General features: G+C 45.6%; 1 protein-coding gene across 3 annotated transcripts in view; it reads left to right on the top strand.

Moving 5' to 3' along the window:
- Nucleotides 1-23522, top strand: part of Shisa9 (shisa family member 9) — a 195083-nt gene that overhangs the window by 8729 nt on the left and 162832 nt on the right. For 2 of the 3 annotated variants that reach the window (XM_070003454.1, XM_070003453.1), the window contains exon 2: nt 5768-5895. In XM_070003454.1, the coding sequence (XP_069859555.1) occupies nt 5768-5895 (128 nt within the window). Of the gene's footprint in view, nt 1-2440; nt 2498-3809; nt 3915-5767; nt 5896-23522 lie in introns of those variants that run through there. The other variant, XM_070003455.1, reaches the window with a different exon arrangement.

The raw sequence follows: 23522 nt of genomic DNA, 5'->3' as shown, positions 1-23522 counted from the left end.
AAACATCACTGAATAAACTGTGGCTGGGTTGGGATGACTTCCTACTCTTATTAGCTACGATTTCAAAGCATCATGGGCACAGAGGGTGATGTTCCTCATGAATAAATAAACAAAACCATGTCTGGAATATTCCCCAGGAGGGTTTTGAGTATTTTTGGCTGATTTGTTTGGATCTGAAGAGACCATCCCTACTTTATCCTGGTGAAAAGCGACCAAGGAGCCCAGACACTCTGTATTGTCTGTTTGGTGGTGGTGCTGTTTTCAAGACAGGATCTCACTGCGTAGTCCAGGCAACCTACCCTGAACCTACCACCCTCCTGCCTCTGACTCCCCAGGGCTGTGACAACAGGTGTGTGCCACTACACCTGGCTTACTTCTGCTTTCTTGTGCTTGCCCAGCTCTGCCTTTGGCCTGTGGATCTGTCAGGGGTATGTGAGTGCATATGTGTATAGTGTGTATTTTTCAAGCTACGTTGTCTGGGTTGTGGAGGTTAGTATGGCCAAAAAAGGGCACAGTCTCGGGAGAGGAGCACAAAGGCACAACGTCTACTTGCATCTGATCCTACAAAATAATGTTTGTCAAAAATGAACTCCAGGAAATGGAAACAAGATTTTTTTCCCTTTGTTGCTTTTTTTTTTTTTTTTGGTTTTGTTTGTTCGTGTATCTGGTTTTGGGAGAGTAAACAGGGGCACAGAAATGGACAGAGGGTGAACAAATGCACCAGTGGTATTCACTAGATACTATGTTGAAAATGAACAACACAACTTGTGAGTGGGGATGGGAGGGGAAAACTGGGAGAGAGCTGGGGCAGGGGTGACACTGTCCAAAAAGAAATGTACTTGTTACCTGACTTGTGTAACTGTAACCCTTCTGTACATCACTTTTTTGTTGTTGTTGGTTGTGGGGCCTGCACTCTGGGCCTGGGCGCTGTCCCTCAGCTCTTCAGCTCAAGGCTAGTGCTCTACCACTTGAGCCACAGCACCACTTCTGGTTTTCTAGTGGTTTATTGGAGATAAGAGTCTCACAGACTTCGCTGCCTGGGCTGTCTTTGAACTGGGATCCTTAGATATCAGCCTCCTGAGTTGCTAGGATTACCGGCTTGAGCGACCAGTGCCCGGCTGTACATCACTTTTATAATAACAATTAAAAAAAAAAAAGAACACAGCCCGTATGACCCCTTTGAGCATGAACGGCTGTAATGCAGGCAGCGTGATCCAGGTAGGGTGGTGCTGAGAGGTACCTTGCTGGGTTCAGAGTCTCTGATTCTTAATACCGGATGGGGATGGACTAGTCAGTCATCCATGACTAGTCTGACTGTACTGTCATCCATGTAATTAAACTGTGCTCCCTCCCTCCTCCTCCTCCCTCTCTCTCCACTTTCCTCTTCTTACCCCCGCCCCCCAAAGTTTCTGGGGTTTAAACTCAGGGCCTTGTGGTTACTAGGCAGGCTCTCTACCTCTCAAACCATGGCACTTTGCTGTAGTTTTGTTTTATTGATAAGGGTTTTGTGCTCTTGGCTCAAGCCACCTTCATACTTAAGATCCTCCTACCAGTCACCACCTCTGGTGTAGCTAGGATTACATGTGTGTTCCTGTAACCTGGGCTCATTGGATGGGAAGGATCTCACAGCTTCTCCCCTTCCCCCTCCCCCGCCCTAACTCCCTTAACTGGTCTTGAACTACAATATTCCTATCTTCTGCCACCCAAGTGGCTGCAAGTTATGCCTGGTGTGTGTGCCACCATGCCAGGGCGACATTTCATCTTATTTTTGTTGTTGTTGTTGGTTGTGGGGCTTGAACTCTGGGCCTGGGTGCTGTCCCTCAGCTCTTCAGCTCAAGGTGAGTGCTTTACCACTTGAACCACAGCGCCACTTCCAGTTGGTGGCTAATTGGAGATCAGAGTCTCATGGACTTTCCCGTCTGGGCTGGCTTCTTTGAACTGTGATGCTCAGATCTCAGCCTTCCTGAGTAGCTAGGATGACAGGCGTGAGCCACCGATGCCCGGCTCTTCTTAGGTTTTTAAGGATCAAAGACCATATGCAGAACAGGCACGTTCTTTCCCCAGGCTGGCTCATTTTACGCAGTCCTTGGAGTAGGCTGACTCTGGAGACTTCTTGTCCAGGGAGTGAATGGTGCTAAGACTCCTCATCTCCACTGCATATTCTGGGAACGGTTGGACCAGCTGGGTGGACTGGGGTGGAGTTAGGGAGTGGCGGGGCAGGGTGGGGGCATCTTTGGCTTTGAGACTGGCATGCCCCAATTTTCAGCACCTTGGAGAAGCCCAGGGCCTCTGTAGATGGCAGTGTGGTCCACACTCATGGTAGCCACTCCCAATAACCTTCCTTTCCTATCTTTTTGGTGGGGGGAATCCCCATGTCTGGGGGAACAGCCTGGCTTCTTGCTCAAGGAAAATGCATAAATAATTTTCCGTTCAATTACAGAGGAATTCAGCGACCCCTTGACGTCCAGGATGAAGCACCTGTTTAGGAGTGCGAAAGGCAAGTTAGGTGGTTGGGGGAGGGGGGAGAGGGTGGAGGCCTCTGTCCCCCACCTCACAACTTCCCCGCTTGCCGCACAGAGGTAGGAAGGAGCCTGAACTTGGATTTCAAAACTCCGCTCAGGCCCTCCGCTGGCTGATTAGCTGGGCTGGCTGACGGGGGGCAGTTTTTCCTTCCTTCCTCCAAGTGCCCTCCTCTTGACTTGCCCGACTCTTAGTTTTATTGCTATCCCTGGCTGGTCTTCAAGTATCTATCTCTTTCCTGCCTCAGACCCTTTGCACCTCCGTGTGTCCTCCCTGAGATGCCTTCTCCTGTCTATTCTGTTTCTCAGTGGATTCCGTGTGTCGGTCTGCGTTCTGTGACTTGCTCAAATACTCGGAGACATGGACTTACAGAGAGGAAAGGTTTTATGGGAATGCAGCGTTCGGAAGGGTCCCTGACCAGGAGGCCTTGTTGCCTCTGGTCCTGCAGTGGGAGAGCACCCCTGAGCAGAAAGTACGTGATAGAGCAATAGTCAAAGACTGAGAAAGAAAGAGGAAGAGATGAGGGTTCCAGAGTCTCCTTCCAGGCCATGCCCCCCCCCCCATGACCTAGAAGACCAAATTCACAGCCGGTACCTCCCCTTCCAGCTTTCACCACCTCCCAAGAGTGCCAAGCTGGGGACCAAGCTTTAACCCCTGGGCCTTCTGGAACTTTCCAAATGCAAACTGTACCATCATGTTCCTGAATCCTCCTCCTTCCTGAAGTATCGTCTCTTCATGAAGTCGCACCACATCTCTCAATGACAAGATTGTATATAATTCAGTGACTTCTTGTTACAATCTCAACATTGTGCCAATCACAGCCACTGTTTAGCTCAGTAATTTTAGTCACGCTAAAGAGAAAACCCGCCATATCTATTAGTTGCTCCTTCCCATGACTTCTCTCTGAACCCTCGGCCTCTGGCAACCGAAGAGCCACCGCTCGCTCTCCGTGCAATTGCCCGTTGTGGTTGTGGACGTTTTGCATATAAGGAATCATAGTTTGTGGCTTTTTGTGTTTGGCTTTTCTGGCTGGGCTTTTCGTATGGCTTGTATGGGCTTCCGCCCTTCTTGTGGCTGAGTACTATTCTGTTTCGTATCACACGCGTGTGTGCGCTCATCCCTGCGTTGGAGGACGTGTGGATCGTTTCTTGGTGTTTCCAGGCTCTTGTGTTCAATCGCTGCTGTGCACCAGTCTCTTTTGACGGCACCACCCTCTGTGTGCTTGTTTATTTATTTGCGGCCTTTACTTATTTAACATATTTTATTTATTTTCTTGTTCTCTCCCATAGAATGTAAGCTCCAGGAAGGCTGCGACCTCCTTCAGCTTGTGCACAGCTGTACCCCCGGGGCCTCGCATCATGCATGGCACATAGTAGACAATAAACATTTATTGAGTGAACAAACGATCGAGAGCTGTTGTTTTATTCTCCTGTTTCTTAGTGGATTCCGTGGTGTTTTTTTTTTTAAATTCATGCAAGACCTCTTTCTGGGCCGTACTATGTCTCTTCCTCACCTGAGACTTCTCATCAGCCCTGATTCTTGCCCTCTGAGGTCATTGTATCATCTTCAGACCTTCCCTCAGGCCTCTCTTGCTCTGGCATGTCTCTAACTTGAGTCTTCAGCAGACACACAGGGAGGGCCTAGGAAAAGGCCTTCTACTGGGCCCAGTTCTGGGGAGGTGGGGTGATTCTGACCCAGTAAGGTGCAAATGGACCCAGCAATTCCCTTCAAGTTTCTGGGTGTTGTCGATGCATTGATGGACAGATGGCAGGGTGAGAATCTCTTGTAGTGGGTAGGTCTCAGCAGACAGGCTGGAGCTCTTGCGTTCATAGGTGATGGGTATTGGCCCCTCATTCCTCCCCCACAGCTCCTCTTCCTTTTCCATCTCCCTTTCTGTGAGCTCCAAGGGTCTGATTAGCTAGGTACATCTGGGACATTCCAAAACATAGCCTTGTCACTCTTTGAGTATGTGCACTGGGAAGAGCTCTCCCTAGTGTAAGAAAAAGTCTATACGAAGATGTTCATTGCATTGGTGTTCAGGGGTCAGAGGTCATCTAGCTGTATAGAAATGCGTAACAGAATTGGCTGTTCTGGTTGGTAATGAACCAGCTGGATGTTGGTAGCTGGCATCTATTCTGATTGGTCGGTTCCTATCATCTGCACGTGGAACCCATTCTCCTTCCAGGTAAGTGAAATATGGGGGCTGCCTAGGGTGATGATGGATATCTGGAAGGGAGCAAGGAAATGCTTCCTTCAGCCATAGGGGACTTTTGGACTTGGGTGTGCAAATTTTGGTGTTGGGTGTGCAAAAAATAAAGGCAGCACGAAGTTTCTGCTTAAAACACCATTGAAGCAAAAGATGCCGATGTGAGCAATAGTCTCTACAATATTGTGTATCTTTTAAGGGTATTTGTAGGTCAAGTCACACCCATGGCAGAGGGTAGATGAAGAAGACGTGTGTTGGTTGATCTGGTTGATGATGGTTGTATCTGTTCCCCATGTGTTGGTTGATCTGGTTGATGATGGTTGTGTCTGTTCCATGTGAAAATGCTGAGCTGTTCTCCTAAGCGTACATCTAACCTTGACCGTCATTGATCGTGATTGAGCTGTGTTCCCATCCTCTCAGCCAAGTGCAGAGATCTGAGGAACGTGGTTCAAAGCCAGCCCAGGCAGGAGAGTATGTGAGACACAACAAAAATATGAGGACTGAGACACTGCCCACTGGCTGTGCGACATTGAGCAAGTTCATTTGCTTCTGTCTCCCCCCACTTCCCATTTGTGGAGGGTTCACAATTCCCCCCATAGTGTTCTGCTTTGTGTAGTTAAGGTATCTAATGTGGTTAGTGTGATCATGATTGCCTTACGGTAAGTACTCCATAGATGTTGGCCCATTTCTGTTCTAGAGGACCAGTATCTGTGTGTGATATGCAACCTAGGACCGTGGTGTGTGTATTCGTCATCGAATTCTCAGCAGCTGCCTGCAGAAGGGGTGGGAGGCAGATGGCACCGATATTCTATGGCTGCTTTTACAAAGCAAGGGAAATGGTCTGTGTGGAGTTACTGTGTCTCCTCTGACTGCCACTGAGTTTATGCCGTCTCTCCCTGTCTCACGCCAAATGGAATGAGATTTTCCATGGACCCTACAGCCTTGTCTTTTGTTCAGGAGCTGGCGCATGGTAGGAGTTGATCGCCTTGTTTTAATGAACAGATCTCAATTCTTTTTTTTTTTTCTCTTGTTTTTAAACAGGGCCCTGGCAGATGTCATGAGACCTCAGGATCACTGCAACACTGACCACATGGAGAGAGACCTGAACATCGTAGTCCACGTCCAGCATTACGAGAACATGGATACGAGAACCCCCATAAATAATCTTCGTAAGTAGAGGATACACACCTTGCTTCGGGTTCTGCGTGGTGATTTGTAGGATGGTCCCATTCCCAGCTTTCCTGGTGTACGTTTGGGTTAGTTAAGGGCTTCTCTTTGCTGATGGTGTCAGAAGTTTTTGTTTCTCTCTTTTGGATGGAGCTGAGAGTGGCATCATGGGGTTTCACTGGATTGCCTTCTCTGTTAGCGATGTACCTAGTTTGAGGGTCTTCTGGGTTTTCCCTGCTTGGTTCCCCTTGGTCTATTACTAAGAACCCTTATACTAAGAACCCTTATACTAAGAACCCTTCTGGTTCATTTGTCATGGAGGGACATTTGGGTCATTCACAGGTTACTTTTGTTTGTTCATTTGAGGTTGCTGATCTGTTTGCCGGTCATTTATTTTGTTGGTTCATATCCACATGATTAGCCAATGCATTGGCTACTATACCTTCTGGACCACTACTATACCTTCTGAGGTTGACCAGTTGTTCCTTTTATGTTTTGGGATGTTTTCAATGAACAGATGCCAGTACAGATTTTTATCTATTCAAAGTAAAAAAAAATAGCCCACAAAATAATCTGAGGGTGTGTCGGGTGAGGCAGGTGTTTCGTTGCAGCTGTGGTGGAATGATACATGGTTGGACGGTGGTAAATTTGGTTTGTTACTCCAGAAGAGGAGGTGCTTTGGGCATTGTGTTCCTGTAGGTGGTCTTTAGGGCTTTTGGTGAATCCTTGGCGATAGTTGTGTACTTTAAAAGACATTCCTTCTGTGTTCGTTCGTATGTGTGTATGTATATGGTATACATAATTACATTATATACATAATATGATGTACATATATATAAATGACATACTATGTATGTATACATTTTTTTTTGGTGTGGACATACTCATCAGTGGGAACAGAGGAAAAATAAGATGGTATTGTTTTTGACAATAAGGTATTCTTGTGGTTATTCTCAGCCATTATTTTTGCTGGTATTGGGGCTTGAACTGAGGGCTTGAACTGAGGGCACTGCCTCTGAGCTTTTTCACTCAAGGCTGGTGCCTGAGCCCTTTGAGCCACAGCTCCACTTGAGTCTTTGTGGTGGTTAATTGGAGAGATAAAAGTCTCACAGACTTTTCTGCCTGGGGTAGCTTTGAACCTTTAGCCTCAGCCTCTTGATTTGTGAGGATTATTATAGGCATGCATCACTGACGCTCGGTTCCAGCATTCATATATTCAGGTAACCCCATATTACAGCAGTGTTTTAGAGAGGTTGGTTCAAAATAACATCAACTGTGGGAAACAATACTGCAATGAACATGGTTGTGCTGATTGCTTTAGTGTGACCTTGTTTGTGTTCTATTGGGTAAATGCCCAGGAGTGAAATTGCTGGGCCATAGGGAAGCTCTATGTTTAGTCTTTTGAGGAACCTCCACACTGCTTCCCAGAATGGTTGAACAAGTTTGCATCCCCACCAACAGTGTAGTAGCTTTCCCTTTTGGCCACATCCCTCCCAGCATCTGTTACTGTAAGTTTTCTTGATATTGGCCATTCTAATTGTGGTGAGGTAGAATCTCAATGTTGTTTTGATTTGCATTTTTTTATGGCCAGAGATTTTGAATGTTTCTTCATGTGAAGATTGGCCATTCTTATGTCTTCTTCTGAGAAGTCTCTCTGTAAGTCCATTTATTAATGGGAGTGTTGTTTCTTTGAGAGTTTATTTTTTTGGGGTTTAATTTTTTGAGCTCAGAGTTTTAGATATGAGGCCCTTGTCTGATACATAGCTGGTAAAAATCTCCCATTCAATGGGTTTCAACCCAGCTGCCCTGTAGTGGACAAGTGGATCAAGAAAATGTGGTATACATACACAGTAGAATTCTACTCCTCGATCAGAAAGAATGGCATTGCCCCATTTGTAAGGAAATAGAAAGGCTTGGAAAACATTATATTAAGCAAAGTAAACCAGACCCAAAGAAACATAGATTGCATGGTTTCCCTCTTTTGTGGTAGTTAGAATGTGCCTCTGAATCTATCAGTAAACACCCTGGATGTTAAAAGAAAAAAAATACACTTGAACATGATAAATTATACAGGTCTCTAGGCATTCACACAGTGAGACCAAACAAGGATATTGTTAGGAGAGGATCACATAGGCACAATAGCATTGTGCACCTGACCATATGAAATAATATTGATTGAAATTTCCTTTTCTTTGTTCATTTATCTGTCTTTGGAAGGGTTGGGGGAGTGCACAGAAATGGTGGGACAAAGGTTGAACAAATGCAGCAGTGATACTTACTAGACACTATGTGAAAAATGAACTATATAACTTGTGGGTAGGGATGGGAGGGAAAAACTAGGAGAGAGCGAGAAGACAGGTGATATTGTTCAAAAGAAATGTTACTTATGTAACTAACCCTTCTAACATCACTTTTACAATAGCAATAAATAAACGTAAAAACAAAACAACAAGAAAATAATAGCATCCAGACAATGCCAGCTATTCATTTGGTTGGGGCTGGTTTCTGAAGACAGAAACCACCTTGGCGTTGCATGTTATGATCTGGGTGATCTTTTCTGAAGTTAAAGCTCTCCTATAAGTTGCATGCATGCTTGTTTCTATTAACATATGTATATAGTTATCAGTAAATCATAGATTTGGACTATAAAATTGCAAAAAACCCTTTTCCACAGTTCTTTTTTCTTTGTCTTTTCCTTCAGTACTAGAGATTGAATTCAGGGCTTGGTGCTTGCGAGGTAGGTACACTACCACTTGAGCCTCAGCCTAGGTTTCAAATATGTGTTCACTGAGTTAAAGCATGGGGTTTAAGCTGTGATAGTTCTTCAGTTCCACATGCAGACAGTTTGCCCAGTTTTGGAAATTGTGGCAGTAAAGTCAGTGTTTATATGGTCACCAAATCGAATGTTTTAGGCTTCATTATATCCAAGCATTTGGTGTTACTCATATAGCAATTGGATCATAAAATAGCATTTGAGATAGCCACATTTTAGAGCAAAAAAATATCCACAATTGGAAATTTAATGACCAGATCATACAGCCTGAAAGATATATGGTGGTGTTTGTGACAAGACCACCGTGGTGTCCAATTCTAGCTTCGGTGGGAATGGGTGTGCATGCTCTTGCAGCTGTCTCTGAGCGACAGGCTGAAACTTGAAACCTGTGGGTCCCCAGTACCCTCAGTGAGTGATGGAGCAGAGAACTTCCAAAGATGTTCAGTCACTGGCATTGAAAGGTGAACCCATTTCACAGGGTTTTCGTTATCTCATGCCTGTCCTGGGGCTTGAACTCAGGGCCTGGGCACTGGCCCAGAGCTTTTGTGCTCCAGGCTAGCACTTTACCACTTGCACCACAGCATCACGTCTGCTTTTTTTTGTGCTTAATTGGAGATAAGAGTCTAATAGACTTTCCCATCTGGGCTGGCTTTGAACCATAATCCTCAGATTTCAGCTTCCAGAATAGCTGGGATTACAGGCGTGAGCCACCAGCATGACTTCACAAGGTTGTTCATTTATTTTTTAATTTGGAGTTTCAATCTCCCAAAAGGTTTTGAATCATACTTGAGTGGTATCACAAACTCATTAAAGTTGTTCATTGAATAAGAAACAGGTTTCAACAGTCCACCGAGAAAAAGGGCAGGACACTTCATTGATGATGCTTAAATAGCACTTTTAGTTTAACATGATGCTGGAAAGTGAATTACTATTCAAGAGATGGCCGTCCGGGTGTTAAATAATCCCAGAATCTCGTGCGACAGGCTACCTTGGTTTATGATTCTTGCTTTGGGTCTATGTTTGTGTCTGAATAATCAGTGATTTTTTTTTATACTGAAAGAGAAAGCCTCTGTAATAGACTACTGGCAGAGTGATACTAAAACATTTGTGGCAAACCCTTGGGGAGAATTCACAGAGTAATGCCGCACATTTCCACATTGTATTTCTCCAAGAACTTCTACCGTTATTCATTTCATATTATCCTGCTCGGGTTTACACAATGTTTTTTTCCCCCTCACATAAAAAAAAGTAAGAAACAAGCCACGCCTGTCATCCTAGCTACTCAGGAGGTTGAGATCTGAGGATCGTGGTTCAAAGCCAGCCCAGGCAGAAAAGTCCCTGTGCGGCTCTTATCTCCAATAAGATACTAAAAAAAAAAAAAAAAAAAAAAAAAAGACAGAAGTAGCACTGTGGCTCAAGTGGTAGAGTGCTAGCCTTGAGCACTAACAGGCTCAGGGACAGCACCCAGGCCCTGAGTTCAAGCCCCAGGACTGACCAGCCAAAAAAAAGTAAGATACATGTAACCATTGACATATTTACATTAGTCAGTTTAATTGATATTTAGTCTTTAGCAGGGAGAACAGGTCTCTATGTAATGGCTTGTTTATCTTTTTATTGACTTATAGGAGTGCTTTATCATAGACACAGAAGAAGGGATGATTTGGGCGATTTTCTGGAGCGATAGGACTAAATAATTGATATTAAATTAGTTACGAGGGACCAAAGAAGTCAAGTAATCAGGAGCCCATTTTGGCTGATAGAGAAGGAGGAGGGAAGAAATGCAACTTGATAACTGGGAAACTAAAGCCGCCCTCCATGGCAGAATTAAAAATGCACCCATCATGGAGCTTTATATAAAGAGTAGTGCACGAGTTTACATTAGACCAAGAAAGGCATAGCATGCTCTTTTTAGGTCATAATTTGCTAAGCATATTAAGTTACTGGAGTAGAATGGGGTTTGTCTCTGTTGAACGTGAATTTTTTTTTTTTTTAATTTGTTGGTTGCCAGGCTTGAACTCATCAGGGCCTGTGCACTGTTCCTGAGCCTCTTTGTGCTCAAGGTTGGCGCTTTACCACTTGAGCCACAGCACTACTTCCAGTTTTCTGGTGGTTCATTGGAGATAAAGAGTCTCATGGACTTTACTGCCTGGGCTGGCTTTGAACCGCGATCCTTAGATCTCAGCCTCCCGAGTAGCCAGGATGACAGGTGTGAGCCACTGGCGTCTGACCTGAGTGTCAGTTTTGTCTATGTTAGTGACTCAAGAAAATTCTAGCTGCTCTCTCTGTCTCGGGCCGCCTCCTCTTAGTACTGCCGTTGATTCAGAGTCTGCCTTTTGCTCGTGTCCAATTGGGAAGAGAATTAACTTTCGTGGTTAAAATCCAGGGTTTTGAGAGGCAAGACTGGGAGGGGAAAGCTTCAATGTGGGCAAATTTTGGCTCACCTCTTGAGTAAATTTCCTGGGGTTAAAGTCTTCCCGTGAGGTGTGCGGACTTGCCTTTTTATGTAAGCCTGGGTTTTATTTTTCCTCTTTCGGTCGCTCACTTAGTTTCTGCTCTTTCCAGGCATGCAGTGAATATTGTCTAAAAATATTTAGTGCAATCATCAAAGGGGCCTTGGCTTCTGTGATGAGTCCAAGGAGATGGTGGTTTTCTGTGGGCCCTCCTCTGCTTCTGTATAATTACAGCTTGCTTCTGGAGACTCACTGTGTCCCTGAGTTCTACGCACATTCTCTGCCTTCCCTCCGGCAACACCCCTCCCCTCCTCCTTTGGGAATGGAGAGTGAACATAGCTCTGTTCAGCGTTGTTGTTGTTTTCAATGCCAGTACTGGGGTTTGAATTCAGAGCCTGGACACTGTCCTCTAGATGTTTTTTGTTGTTGTTTTTGCTCAAGGCTGGTACTCTACCATTTGAGCCACAGATCCACTTCCATTTTTGGTGTGGGTTTTTTTTGTGTGTGGTTAATTGGAGATAAGAGCTTTACAGTCTTTGTGCCTGGGTGGCTTTGAACCTTGATCTTCTCAGAGCGTAGACTCCTGAGTAGCTGGGATCACAAGGGGGAGCAAGGGGTGCTGGGGCCATCTGGTGTTCTTAATGTTGGGAGTGGTGGGTAAAGGGTTATGACTATCACCTGGACCAACAGATTTTAATTCACTTCTTTTTCAAAAATGATTATTACCTTGAAGTAGTTGTGTAAGAGCACAAAGCAGTACATGGAGCCAGTGCCTCCTGATCTGTGTGACCTCCTTGAACAGTCTTATCTCCCTTTGACCCACCGTTTCCCTTACATTTCTCAATTTGGCGGTATATCTAATGAATTCTTGACTGCGTTCTCTCCACCCATCTTCATTGTCTACTGGAAGAGCAAAAAAGGCTAGAGAGGACCATAGATGGGATCCAAATAGGGGAAAAGTAAAACTGTTCCTTCTGGCAGATGACATAATCCTGTAACTCAATTCATTTCTTTCTTTATTATAATTGTGTGTGTGTTGTGTGTGTGAGTGTGTGACTTGAACTCAGGGTCTGGGCTGAGTTGTTTTCACACCAGGTTAGCGCTCTACTACTTGAGCCACAGCGCCACTTCTGGCATTTTCTGAGTAGTAAATTGGAACTAAGAGTCTCACAGACTTTCCTGCCCTGGATGGCTTTGAACTGGGATTTTTAGATCTCAGCCTCCTGAGTCGCTAGGATTATAGGCATGGGTCACTAGCAGCCAGCCTCAATTCATTTCTTAATGACATTTTTCGAAAGTGTCTTTTTTCGGAATGCTCTTATTCACAGCAAAGTTGCAGCTCTGTGGGTTCCTCCCATCCCCTAACCAACTTTAACCCCTCATACCACAGTGCCACCACATTTGTCACAGCTCACTTGTGACAACTTCCTTTAAGCTACAATGTAGCCATTGTTTAGATTTTTCCCAGTTTCTCTGCAAATGTCCTTCTGTGCTCCAGGACTTGTGGTACCTGTTGGTAGAATTTTGGATTTGGAATATTCTCTGATGGTGACATAAAAGAGCACTAACTAACTTTATGGTTGCAGTACAAAAGTGCTTGCAGGCACAAGAACCATTCACCTGCTTGCCAGGCACTGGTGGCTCATGCCTGTCATCCTAGCTACTCAGGAGGCTGCGATCAGAGGATCGTGGTTCAAAGCCAGCCTGGGCAGGAAAGCCTGGGAGACTCTTATCTCCAGTGAACCACCAGAAAACTGGAAGTGGCACTGTGGCTCAATTTTGGTAGAGTGTTCACCTTGAGGGACAGCGCCCAGGCCCTGAGTTCAAGCCCCAGGATTGGTACCAACAATCAACTCAACCAGTCAATGCTGGAACGGAAGCAGTGGTGGCCTGGACGGTGCTGTGGGTTTTCTTCTCACAGGACAGAGCACATGGTGTCTCACACGTGCACGCATGCACGCCGGCTTCGGCGTTTGGTTTGGGTTACAGACTTGCAGACTGAGCAAGTATGCTCTCACCCCAAACTGAGGACAGATGGCATCCCACACTTGACTTTTGGAAATGCTGGCGAGGATATCCCCAAATATTTTTAAAAGTTTGGGAGTAATTTCCTAGCTAGGGGGTGGATACGAAGGTAAATAGACACATGAGAGCGTAAGGGTGAACGTACGCAAGAAGGTAGCATTCACGCGGACTTCGTTCAGCACAGGGCTTTGCAGAGTGCTCACGACTGTCCTGGTGTTGTTCTTGCCATGGCCTTGATGGGGAAACTGAGGTTCAGAGAGGGTGAGGGACCCGCGATTTTAATCACTTACCTCTTCCTGAGGTGCAGGAGCTTGTGTCCCGTGTGGGTTGTTGAAGGAAGTGCTACGTCATTTGACGATCCACGGACACTAGGAAAGAGAACCCGTCCACAGTGCACACTCCATTTGCCATGAGGTGTTCAGGCCTCCTAAGAAGGGAGAGTGTGAGCACACGTGTGCATGTGTGCTTGCATGTGTGGGCACATAGGTGCACATGTATGTGTGTATATGTTCTCCGGTGTGCACACTGCGTGGATGTACATACACGTGTGCTCCAGTGTGGTTGCGTGTACACAGGCATGTGTGATTTTGCATGACAGGTGTGTATGTGCATATGTGCACACATGTGCTTGTGTGTGTCCCACGGTGTATGCGTGTATGTACATGTGTGTGTAGATGTGGACTGGAGAGCCTGTCAGTTCCTCTTTAGGGAAATGCTGGAGCAGCTGGTCCCATTCTTAGCCTTTTGTTCCCTTCTTAATGTTTTTCTTCTAGTCCCATTTAAGATACAAGAGCTTTTGTTCCATTCGGGGTATTGATCTTAATATTTTATTTATACCAGCTGACCAGGCCAGTCAGAATCTTGATGGCTCCAAACATGTCTTATATTCTTCTCAGAAAATGAGATTTTGTGTGTGTGTGTGTGTGTGTGTGTGTGTGTGTGTGTGTGTGTGTGTGTGTGTGTGTGTGTGTGTGTGTGTGTGTGTGTGTGTGTGTGTGTGTGTGTGTGTGTGTGTGTGCGCGCGTGTGTGTGTGTGCAACAGAAAAACAGCCTTTAAAGGGGGAAAAAAGAATCACTTTCTGAAAGTCATCTCCTGGGTTCTTCTAGAAGATTGCTACTAGCGCTAGCCACATGGCATTTCCTAATTAGATTTGCTTTGGCATTTCCTCCAGCTGCAGGCCTCTGCAGAGAGAGCACTCAACACAGGGTCTGCTTAAGTTTAACAGACACCGAGTTCTAATCCTCTCATTCCAGGAGAAGCCTGCCCTTGGCCTTATGTGCATTTCCTTTGGTATAAGGTTTTCATGATCTAATATCTGGATGAAGTCCTGTGGCTCTAGGTGAATGACGGTATGGATAAAAAGCACAATAGATAAACACTAGCGTGTGTGCCATCCCTGCTGCATGCATTCCATTTTCCTTAACTCCATGAACAGGTGTGTACTATGACCAAGTGTGGTGGTGGCACACACCCGTAATCCTAGCACTCTGGAGTCTGAGGCAGGAGGAGGAGGAGATGGAGGCTAGTGGAGCTACCCAGGGAGACCCCATTTCAAACGAACAAGGAGAAAACTCTATCCCAGTGAATTGGAGATAAGTCTCACAGACCTTCTTGCATAGATTGGCTTCAAACTGTGGTCCTCAGATCTCAGCCTCCCCAATAGCTGGCGTGAGCCTGACTCTTTCTGCTCACTTTTGTTGGGAGAATTTTAGTCTTACGAATAGAGATTTTTTTAAAAAGTAGGTCTGACAAGTTTTATACCAATTACATGAAAGAAGAGCAGTATCTTAGCTTGGCTAGGATCACACTGATTTTAGTAGTAAATTCCGGGTGCTGCATTGTAGTGGTGGTATTCTAAAATCTCAGCATGAGTCTACCAAGAGTTCAATACAGCTTGCTTCCTTGCTTCCTTCCTTCCTTCCTTGTTTCCTTCTTTGCTTGCTTGCTTCCTTCTTTCTTTCTTTTTAATTTTTATTTTTATTGTGAAAATACTGCACAGAGGGGTTACAATTACATGGACAAGATAATGAGTACATTTCTTATCAAGCATTGTAGCCTCCTCCTTTGTTTCCCCTTCCCATCCCTTCCCATCCTCCCCCCCCACCCACACTCAATCCTCCTCCCCCCCATCAAAGTTGTAAAGTTCGTTTTTCCACATAACTATTTGTACATCTCATTGTTGCAATGGATCCACCTGTATCCCTATTTAAATGATTTGTTTTTTCCCTTCCCCTCCACAATTATTCCTTCCTTCCTTCCTTCCTTCCTTCCTTTCCTTCTTTCCTTCCTTCCTTTCTTTCCTTCCTTCCTTCCTTCTTTCTTTCTTTCTTTCTTTCTTTCTTTCTTTCTTTCTTTCTTTCTTTCTTTCTTTCTTTCTTTCTTTCTTTCTTTCTTTCTTTCTTTCTTACGGTTGGTCATGGGGCTTGAACTCAGGGCCTGGGTGCTGTCCCTGAGCTCTCAACCACTTGAGCCACAGTGCCACTTCTGGTTTTCTGGTGGTATCTGGAGATAAGACTGTTACAGACTTTCCTGCCCAGGCTGGCTTTGAACCTCGATCCTCAGATCTCAGCCTCCTGGATAGCTAGGATTACAGGTGTGAGCCACAAGAGCCTGATTCAATACAGGCTTCTTTTCACAGGATTCTCCCATTCAGTCAGGCTGCCCTTTCTCGAATGGATCAGTGTTAAAAACTTGTTCTCCTTTCAAAATTCAGTCAACATAACATTGAGCAATGTAGTTAGTATTGTAACACATATGTATATTAAAATAATTTATAGCAAGGTTGTAGGAAACAGCTTTGAAAACTCCCAAGAAGCGTACTCAATAAAGTTAATTATAAGTCGAGAAGGGAAATCTCATTACATTCATCTGAGAACGCCATTAATGCAAGCAAGTGTAATCACACTAGGAATATTTCATTAAATGGAGACTTAAACTCATTAGTTTAGGTATTAGGTGTGGGATTGTGTGTGCACCGTGATTCTGTCAATCTCTAAGCAGAGTCCCGAGTTTTCTCCTTTAAACACAGCTCTGTTGTATGGAGGCAGAGACACTAACCAATCCCCCTCCCTCCCAGCGCGCTGACCTCTCTCGGGTGGGTGCTGGATGCTGTGTCTGTCTGGCAGTACCTGGGTGGAATCACTCAGCCGGGAAAGTCTCTCCCAGAGGACCCTGGGGCGGGAGGGAGCTGAGGGCTTGAGTTCAGTGCCCTGCCATTCTGGTTTCAGAGATGATTAAAGATGAGGCAGGAAAAATTGGAGAAGTGAGGATCAGCTTAACTCTTTATTTTTGCCAGAAAAGGAAATGAAGTAAAAGCAAGTATTAAATTCCCTGTTCCAAAGAATATTGGCCTTTTACCAGCCGTTCTTGGGTAAGAAATAGTTCTCAAAATCAAAAGATAATGTCTAAATCAAATGAAGCTAACGCTGGAGAAAATTTATGTTTCCATGAGTTGTTGTCTTTCCCTTTCCCTTTCTCTTTTTCTCCCTTCCTCCGCTTTCACCTTCCCTCCCTCCCTCCCTCCTTCTCTTCCTTCCTTCCTTTCTCCCTCCCTCCTTCCCTCCCTTTCTCCCTCTCTCTTCCTTCCTTCCTTTCTCCCTCCCTCTCTTTCCTTTCTCTCTCTCCCTCTCTCCCTCTCCCCCTCCCCCCTCTCCTCCCTCTTCTCCCTCTCTTCCACCCTACCTCTACTCCCTCTCCTCCCTACCTCTACTTCCCCTTCCCCCTCCCTCCCCCTTCTTCCCCCTCCTTCCCCTTCCTTCTCCTCCTTCTCCTTCCTCTCCTTCTTTCCCTTCCTCCCCTTCCTCCTTTTCCTCCTTTCCCCCCTTCTCCCCTACCCTCCCAATCCCCATCCTCTAGCTTGAACTCGGGGCCTGGGCTCTGTCCCTGAGCGCTTGGTTGATCAAGGCTAGCACTTGAGCCACAGCACCATTTCTGGCTTTTTGGAGGTTAGTTCAAGATGAGAGTCTCATGGACTTTCCTGCCAGGGTTGTCTTTGAATGGCGATCCTCAGATCTCAGCCTTCTGAGTTTCTAGGATTACAGGTGTGAGCCACTGAATTTTCTCTCTTTATCTGTATTCTCCTTTTCTTCCTCACCTCCTCTCCCCCTGCCTTGCTCACTTCAACCCTCCCCACTGTATTCATTGAAATGAGAATTTGTTTGCTCATTGAGTATTTATTGAGTATGTACTTAATTCTAGTTGCTAGGACTTGGTGCTAAATATACAGATATTAGCTCTCTGTGTGAGTGTGTCTCCACAGTTTATAGTCAGTTCATTTCCCCCATGTAAATAGTGAAACTGAGGTCCAAAAAAACCACATGGATTTTTTTTTAAGTTGCATCACCATGAGACATTTGGTTCAGACTGTTTTAGAAATAATGACTAAATATTTAGGACACAATTACTGACCACAAATACCCTGTTTACTTGGCAGTGCTCCAACGTCGATTTAAGGGTCGAAAGGCAGGGGGGCAGACTTTGCGGCAACATCTCACCTGTCCTCCAAAGGAAGCCCTTGGAAATTCTCAGACACTCTTGACATTTTAACAAAACATTGAGTTATCAAGAGCCCATGAATCAGCAGTTGTGCCAGGGTGAGGCCTGGTGTTTGCTTTATTTGATGGAGTGGTGACAGGGAAGGCAGGAAGGACTTCATCCTGCAGATGTACTGTTGAAAGAAAAATTCACACACCCGTTCAGAGTTGAAGAAGGTCACCAGTGGAACAATGCTTCAGTAATAGCTGGCCAGGTTAGTTGCCTAAGTATGTTTGAAAAAGAGGCAACGTTTGGTCCACCCAACCAATCAATTGATCTTTGCAACCGGCTTTCCTGTTATTTCATTTATTTCAGTCTTGTGTTCAGGGGGTAGGGGTGGGGGTTGTGCTCAAGATTTACGAAATGATGTTCAAGATTTACTGCATTGATGTGTATAATAAAACCCTGAACTCTAGAGACGCGGTGTAACCTGTAGGCCCCCCTGCTTTGGATCACAGTGTGCTATGAAACCATGAGCAGACAGATTGCACACATAACTGTTCATGTCTGAAAACTCAGAGGTTGGAGAAGGAGTTACACAGGGGGAAATACACAAAGCGGACCCAGATCCAGAGTGAACACATGTAGCAGTGGTACTCACTAGACACTATGATGAAAATGAACTATACAACTTGTGCGTGGAGATGGGAGGGAAAAACTGGGAGAGAGTGAAGAAAGGGGATGATATGACCCAAAAAGAAACATCGTCACACCAGGCGCCGGTGGCTCACACCTGTCACCCTAGCTAATCAGGAGGCTGAGATCGAGGTTTAAAGTCAGCCCAGGCAGGAAAGTCTGTGAGACTCTAAACTTCAATTAACCACCAGAAAACTGGAAGTAGCCCTGTGGCTCAAAGTGGTAGAGTACTAGCCTTGAGTGAAAAAAGCTCAGAGACAGCATCCAGGCCCTGAGTTCAAGTCCTACAATCTACCAAAAAAACTTTACTTATGACCTGACTGTGAAATGGTAACCCCTCTGTACACCACCTTTATAGTAACAATGAAAATACATTTAAAAAGCCACAGATCAATGACAAATCCTGTTATTAGGTAGGTTGTAGATCCTGGCTTGTCTGTGGGCAAAACTGAATAGTTAGCAAATACACCACCAGGTTTTGTAACCTTCACGCTGGAGCTAAGCAGGCCGAGCTTAGCAAACAAACAAATAAAACATAACCCACAGGAGCTGTATTGTTTGGATTTTCAAGTGGGATTATTCTAGTAAAAGTTTGAAAGGAAGTAGGGTGGGTGGTTGTGGCTGGAGGTTCATGGGAGGAAGTTTCCTTGCTTTGTTTCCTGTTTCTTGACCTTGATGGCCTGCTGGATTTGTTGATTTTTATACAGTCATCCCTCTGTATGTGGCCTGGTAGGAGGCAGATGCCCAGCTACAAGATCAGTACTCAGGGTGCTTATCAGACAGCTGCCCTAGGCCTAGACTAGGGTACATCCACAATAGCATCTTAGCTAATAGAGGGCTCTTTTCTCTTATAGCCAGGCAGACTTAGGAGGTTTTTTTCCCCCTCCAGTGCAGTACTGGAAAGGATTTTAAGACTAGATTCTAAAGCTCAGGGGGTGTTCAGGGTGCTGCAATCGATTAGTCATGTCTGCTGTGGGAGCAGGATGGGGTGGAGGTATCCCAGAGCTGGGGCTCCAGGTTCCTATTTCTGCCATCGAGATCACGAAGGAGATGACCCTCACGGGACATGTGTGCAATTTTGGAAGTGAGGGGAGGTAACATCTGATGTAAAATGAAGGAATCTTAACCCAATTGATGAATTGGGAAGGCCCCAAGTGAGGAGTGCCTAACATATGGTGTTTGGATAGATAGTAGGTGATTAGCATATCTTTGTTTAATGAATGAGTAGAAATATGAATGAATAGTTCGAAGCATAACTTTTTTATTCTTCTAGATTCCCTGAGCTATTTCCCTGCACCAAGTCAGACTATTCTAAAGCTACATATCAGAACAGAATTCCAAGCCAGAACGTGTTTTAGTCCTACACCCTTGATGCAGGTGTCCGTGTGAGTGTGTCAATGTGTGTTAATGTCAATCCTGGGGTTTGAACTCAGGGCTTGGGTACTGTCTCTAAGCTTCCCACCCTCCCCCCAAGCCTAGTTATTTTGCTACTTGAACCCAGCACGACTTCTGGCTTTTTGGTGGTTGATTGCCGATAAGAGTCTCATGGACTTTTCTTGACCGGAATGGTTTTGAACCAGGATCTGAAGATTTCAGTTTCCTGAGTAGCTAGGATCACTGGGTGATGGCTACCAATGCCTGGCTATTTTGAATCTTTTAATGGCACTAGCTAAAATGAACACGATACGCTAATGAATGAAAAACCTAAGCCTGGCCTTTGGCTCCTCCAACCTGCATGCCAGTGGTGGGGGGCGGGGGAATAGGGTTCAAAGGAGTAATAGATAAAAACATTTCAGAGACTGTGCTTGTAATAACTATCACAAGAACACAAGTGAGGCAGGGAGACAGAACATGGTTAGGGTTGTTTTGAGGATGTGGCTCTGAAGGAGAGTCCCGAGAGTAAATCAAGGCCCACCAATCAAGTGAGGGGTGGGAAGGTGGTTACAGGAGGTGGAAACACTGCATTTGCAAAGGCCCTGAGGTAGGGAAGTACTTTACCTTGCTTGTGGACATAAAGGAAGGCCAGTTGGAGTGTATCCATTGAGGGTGGGGAAGAGATGATACATATATACAGGTGGAGAAATGCTGTTCAAAAATGAGAACAAAGTGAGGTACTTCTTAGAGACCATAGTGTGGATTTTGGAGTCAGTACTACGTTGTAGGTGCTGGGTTACCTGCTTGTGTTGTGTCTCAGTTGCTTCATCTGGCCATGTAGTAGTCTTTTCTAGTGAGTGTCGCATTGAACGCCTGTCTCTTGAAATGCGGTCCAGCATTGAGGGTTCTTAGACAAATAAAGACTCTCAGAACAACTGCAACAAAGCCATTCACATGTGTTGATGACGGTGTTTTCCGCATGGGTGTTACCTATTAAGCATCTTGTCACATGACGGTTATTGATATACAGGGGGGAAGAAGATTCTGGAGGGTAATTCTGTGGGATTAACACTTACCTGGCTTGCCTTAATCAACTTTACTGTGATAAACTCCTAGGTCCCAAGGCGTCCTCTCTGGGCTCAGGCAGAATCCACCTGCAGGAGTTTGCTCTGCGTGTTTTCTTTCAGTGCTAAACATTCAGACCCCCTAAACTGCCTGGCTGAGGAAGAGGAAGTCGGAGCCATTCTTAACCTTCCTTGTTCTGCTATAGTTGAGTTTTTGGTCCAACGGTTCATGCCGGGCAGGGCAGGGTGCTGTGGTCCTCAGCAACGGATGCTGATACGCCACACGTAAGCAACCAAGGAACTCTTTCAAGGGCTTGGACTGGCTGGTAGAACATGGGGAATGTCCAAGCTTTTGTGTTGGCGGGGATCGAGGCAGTGAGGGGGAAAGGGTGTATTCGTTTCAGAGTGGCCTTCAGGAGACAAATCCTTCCAACCAGGTTTCACTCCTCTGTGCGCTCTCCTAAGGCTCAGGTCTCAGGGAAGTGTCTGATTGGTCTTCAGGAGTCACGTGACCCAATCCGTGGCAGGGATTTTTGATGGACAGTTGCCTCCAGACTGTCTAGAAGGAGGGAGAGGAAGGTTTCCATGGTGAGGTGGCTGGTGTATCTGGGGTTGGCAGTGCACATCAGTCATTCCGACTTCTTAGGAGGCAGAGGATCATGAGTTCAAAGCTAGCCCGGTCAAAAATATCAGCAAGACATTACCTCAAAAGCCAAATAAAAGGGCAGGGTGGGGGGCATAGCTCCAATGGAGGCCCTGGGTTTGCTTCACCCCTTCCTGCGGCCCACTTCTTCCTCTGTAAATGAAGACTGGCCAGAAGAGAAGCCAATGAATTCTGAATATTCAACAGGAAGCAAACAAACACCAAATACTCCGATACTCCAAAATACCCAGAAAATTCTCTTTCTGGCCGGATCTCTTCTCCTCTGGAATTAAATATACCTTGATACCTGTTCTAGTTATTTCAATATGGTTCTTTTTATTTAAAGTTTATTTTTGGCAGCATTGGGGGTTTGAACTCGGGGACTTGTGCTTGCCACGCATGAGTTCTACCACTTAAGCTAGGTCCCCAGCCCTTTTTCTTTTTTGCTAGTTATTTTTTGAAATAGAGTCTCCTTTTCTTTGCCGAGGGCCAGCCTTAGATTCTGATCCTTCTACTGAAGATCCCAGCAGTAGCTGGGACCACAGTCACTTGCTACTGTGCTCTTTTTATTGCTTGGGATGGTTGTGTGTGTGTATGTATGTATGTATGTGTATATTTGTGTTTGTGACTCAGTAACTTTTTTGCCTGGGCTGACCTTGAACTGTGATCTTTCCAGGTCTCTGAGTGACTCTTGAGTAACTAAAATTACAACAGTGAGACACTGAGCCCCAATTAAACATTTTTATTAGCACAAATGAGTTGTACAAAGGAGTCTGTGATATTTACACACATGCACATAATGTACCTTGATCTAATGTACCCCGTCTATATCACTATTAACCCCACTCTACTTTTTAAATAGATTTTAATTGGTTTCATTATGCAATTTTCATCTATCATCTATATCATTATCATATTCATCCTTCACTATCTTCTTTCCCTTGCTCCTCTCCATTTCCCCCAAACAGTTCCCCTTCTACAATTATGTCATATTCTTCTTATTAAGTCTGAACTTCTCATATGAATGAAAACAGGTGATAATCTTCCTGAGCTTTGGCTTGCTCTCATTCAACATGAGGATCTCTAGTTTCAACCATTGTCCCGAATGTGACAAATCCATCCCTGTTCATGTCTGAATAACGCTCCATTGTGTGTTCATACCACAGTGTCTTGATCTCGTTGTCTGTCGTTGGGTACCTAGCCCATCATTCTGCTTGAAGCATGGGCGTGCAAGTGACTGTAGCTACCCATTCAGTTCTACCCCATGGGGCGGCCACCTGTGCTGTTTTCCTGTGGCTCTGCTCCTTGGAGCCTGTCTTAACTGAGTGTCTTATTTCTCCAGTTAGGTCTGGTCCTGGGGATTGACGGGATGTCTGCAGCAGAAGTCAGTTCCCATTTCCCTGGGGGAAGGAGAGCCAGGCCATTTGCAGGTAGACCAGAGGTGTGCAACATGGTGAGGGGAGGGGAGGCATGCGTGGACATGTGGGCGATGGGGAAAGCCTGTGCTGGAAGGCTGCTCATCAGGTGGGAAGAACTAGCCTTGCCTGGCCAGAGGAGCTTTGCCATCGGGAGTGAGGAGAGGGGAGGCTGAGTGATGAAGGAAACTTCTGGAAGACTGGGTGGAGGAATGTGTTCTTTGCGAACTCTGAAGGAGATGCTGTTTGTCACCACTTTTCTACCAGGTGTCTCGTTGGGTTGCTGGGGGGTGATGGATGCTAAAGGCCTTTAGGATAATAGGGGGCCGTACTGGAGCAATCTCAGCCCCAGCTACCTTCCCTATCATGAAGTCTTTGTTCCAGTCTCGGCGCTGAGGGTTGCTAGGAGACGGAGATGGCGGAGCTGCGCAGATCTGATTATAGTGCTGCTCTGTGTTTCGACGGTGGGAGAGGAGTGATCAGGGCTGGCTGGGTCCTCTTACCAGGAGGACAGGGAGGCCTGGAGTGTCTGCCGTCCTGTGTGCACAAGCCTGTCTGTGGTCTGGGTTCAGGGGTAGGGAGAAAGGAGCGGGGCGGGGGCGGGGCGGGACAGGAGCTCCAGCGTGTAACATAAATAACGCGGGTATTTCTGTTCTCCTCGTACACAAGGAGCATATGCTCAGAGTCAGACGGGAGACAGGAGTCTGCTTTTGCC

The sequence above is a fragment of the Dipodomys merriami genome, unplaced genomic scaffold (genome assembly GCF_024711535.1).
Source record: "Dipodomys merriami isolate MVZ:Mamm:240054 unplaced genomic scaffold, mDipMer1.0.p SCAF_60, whole genome shotgun sequence".
In the NCBI taxonomy this organism is placed as follows: domain Eukaryota; kingdom Metazoa; phylum Chordata; class Mammalia; order Rodentia; family Heteromyidae; genus Dipodomys; species Dipodomys merriami.
Note: the sequence above shows the minus strand (reverse complement) of the source record. Positions and strands in the feature narration are given on the sequence as shown.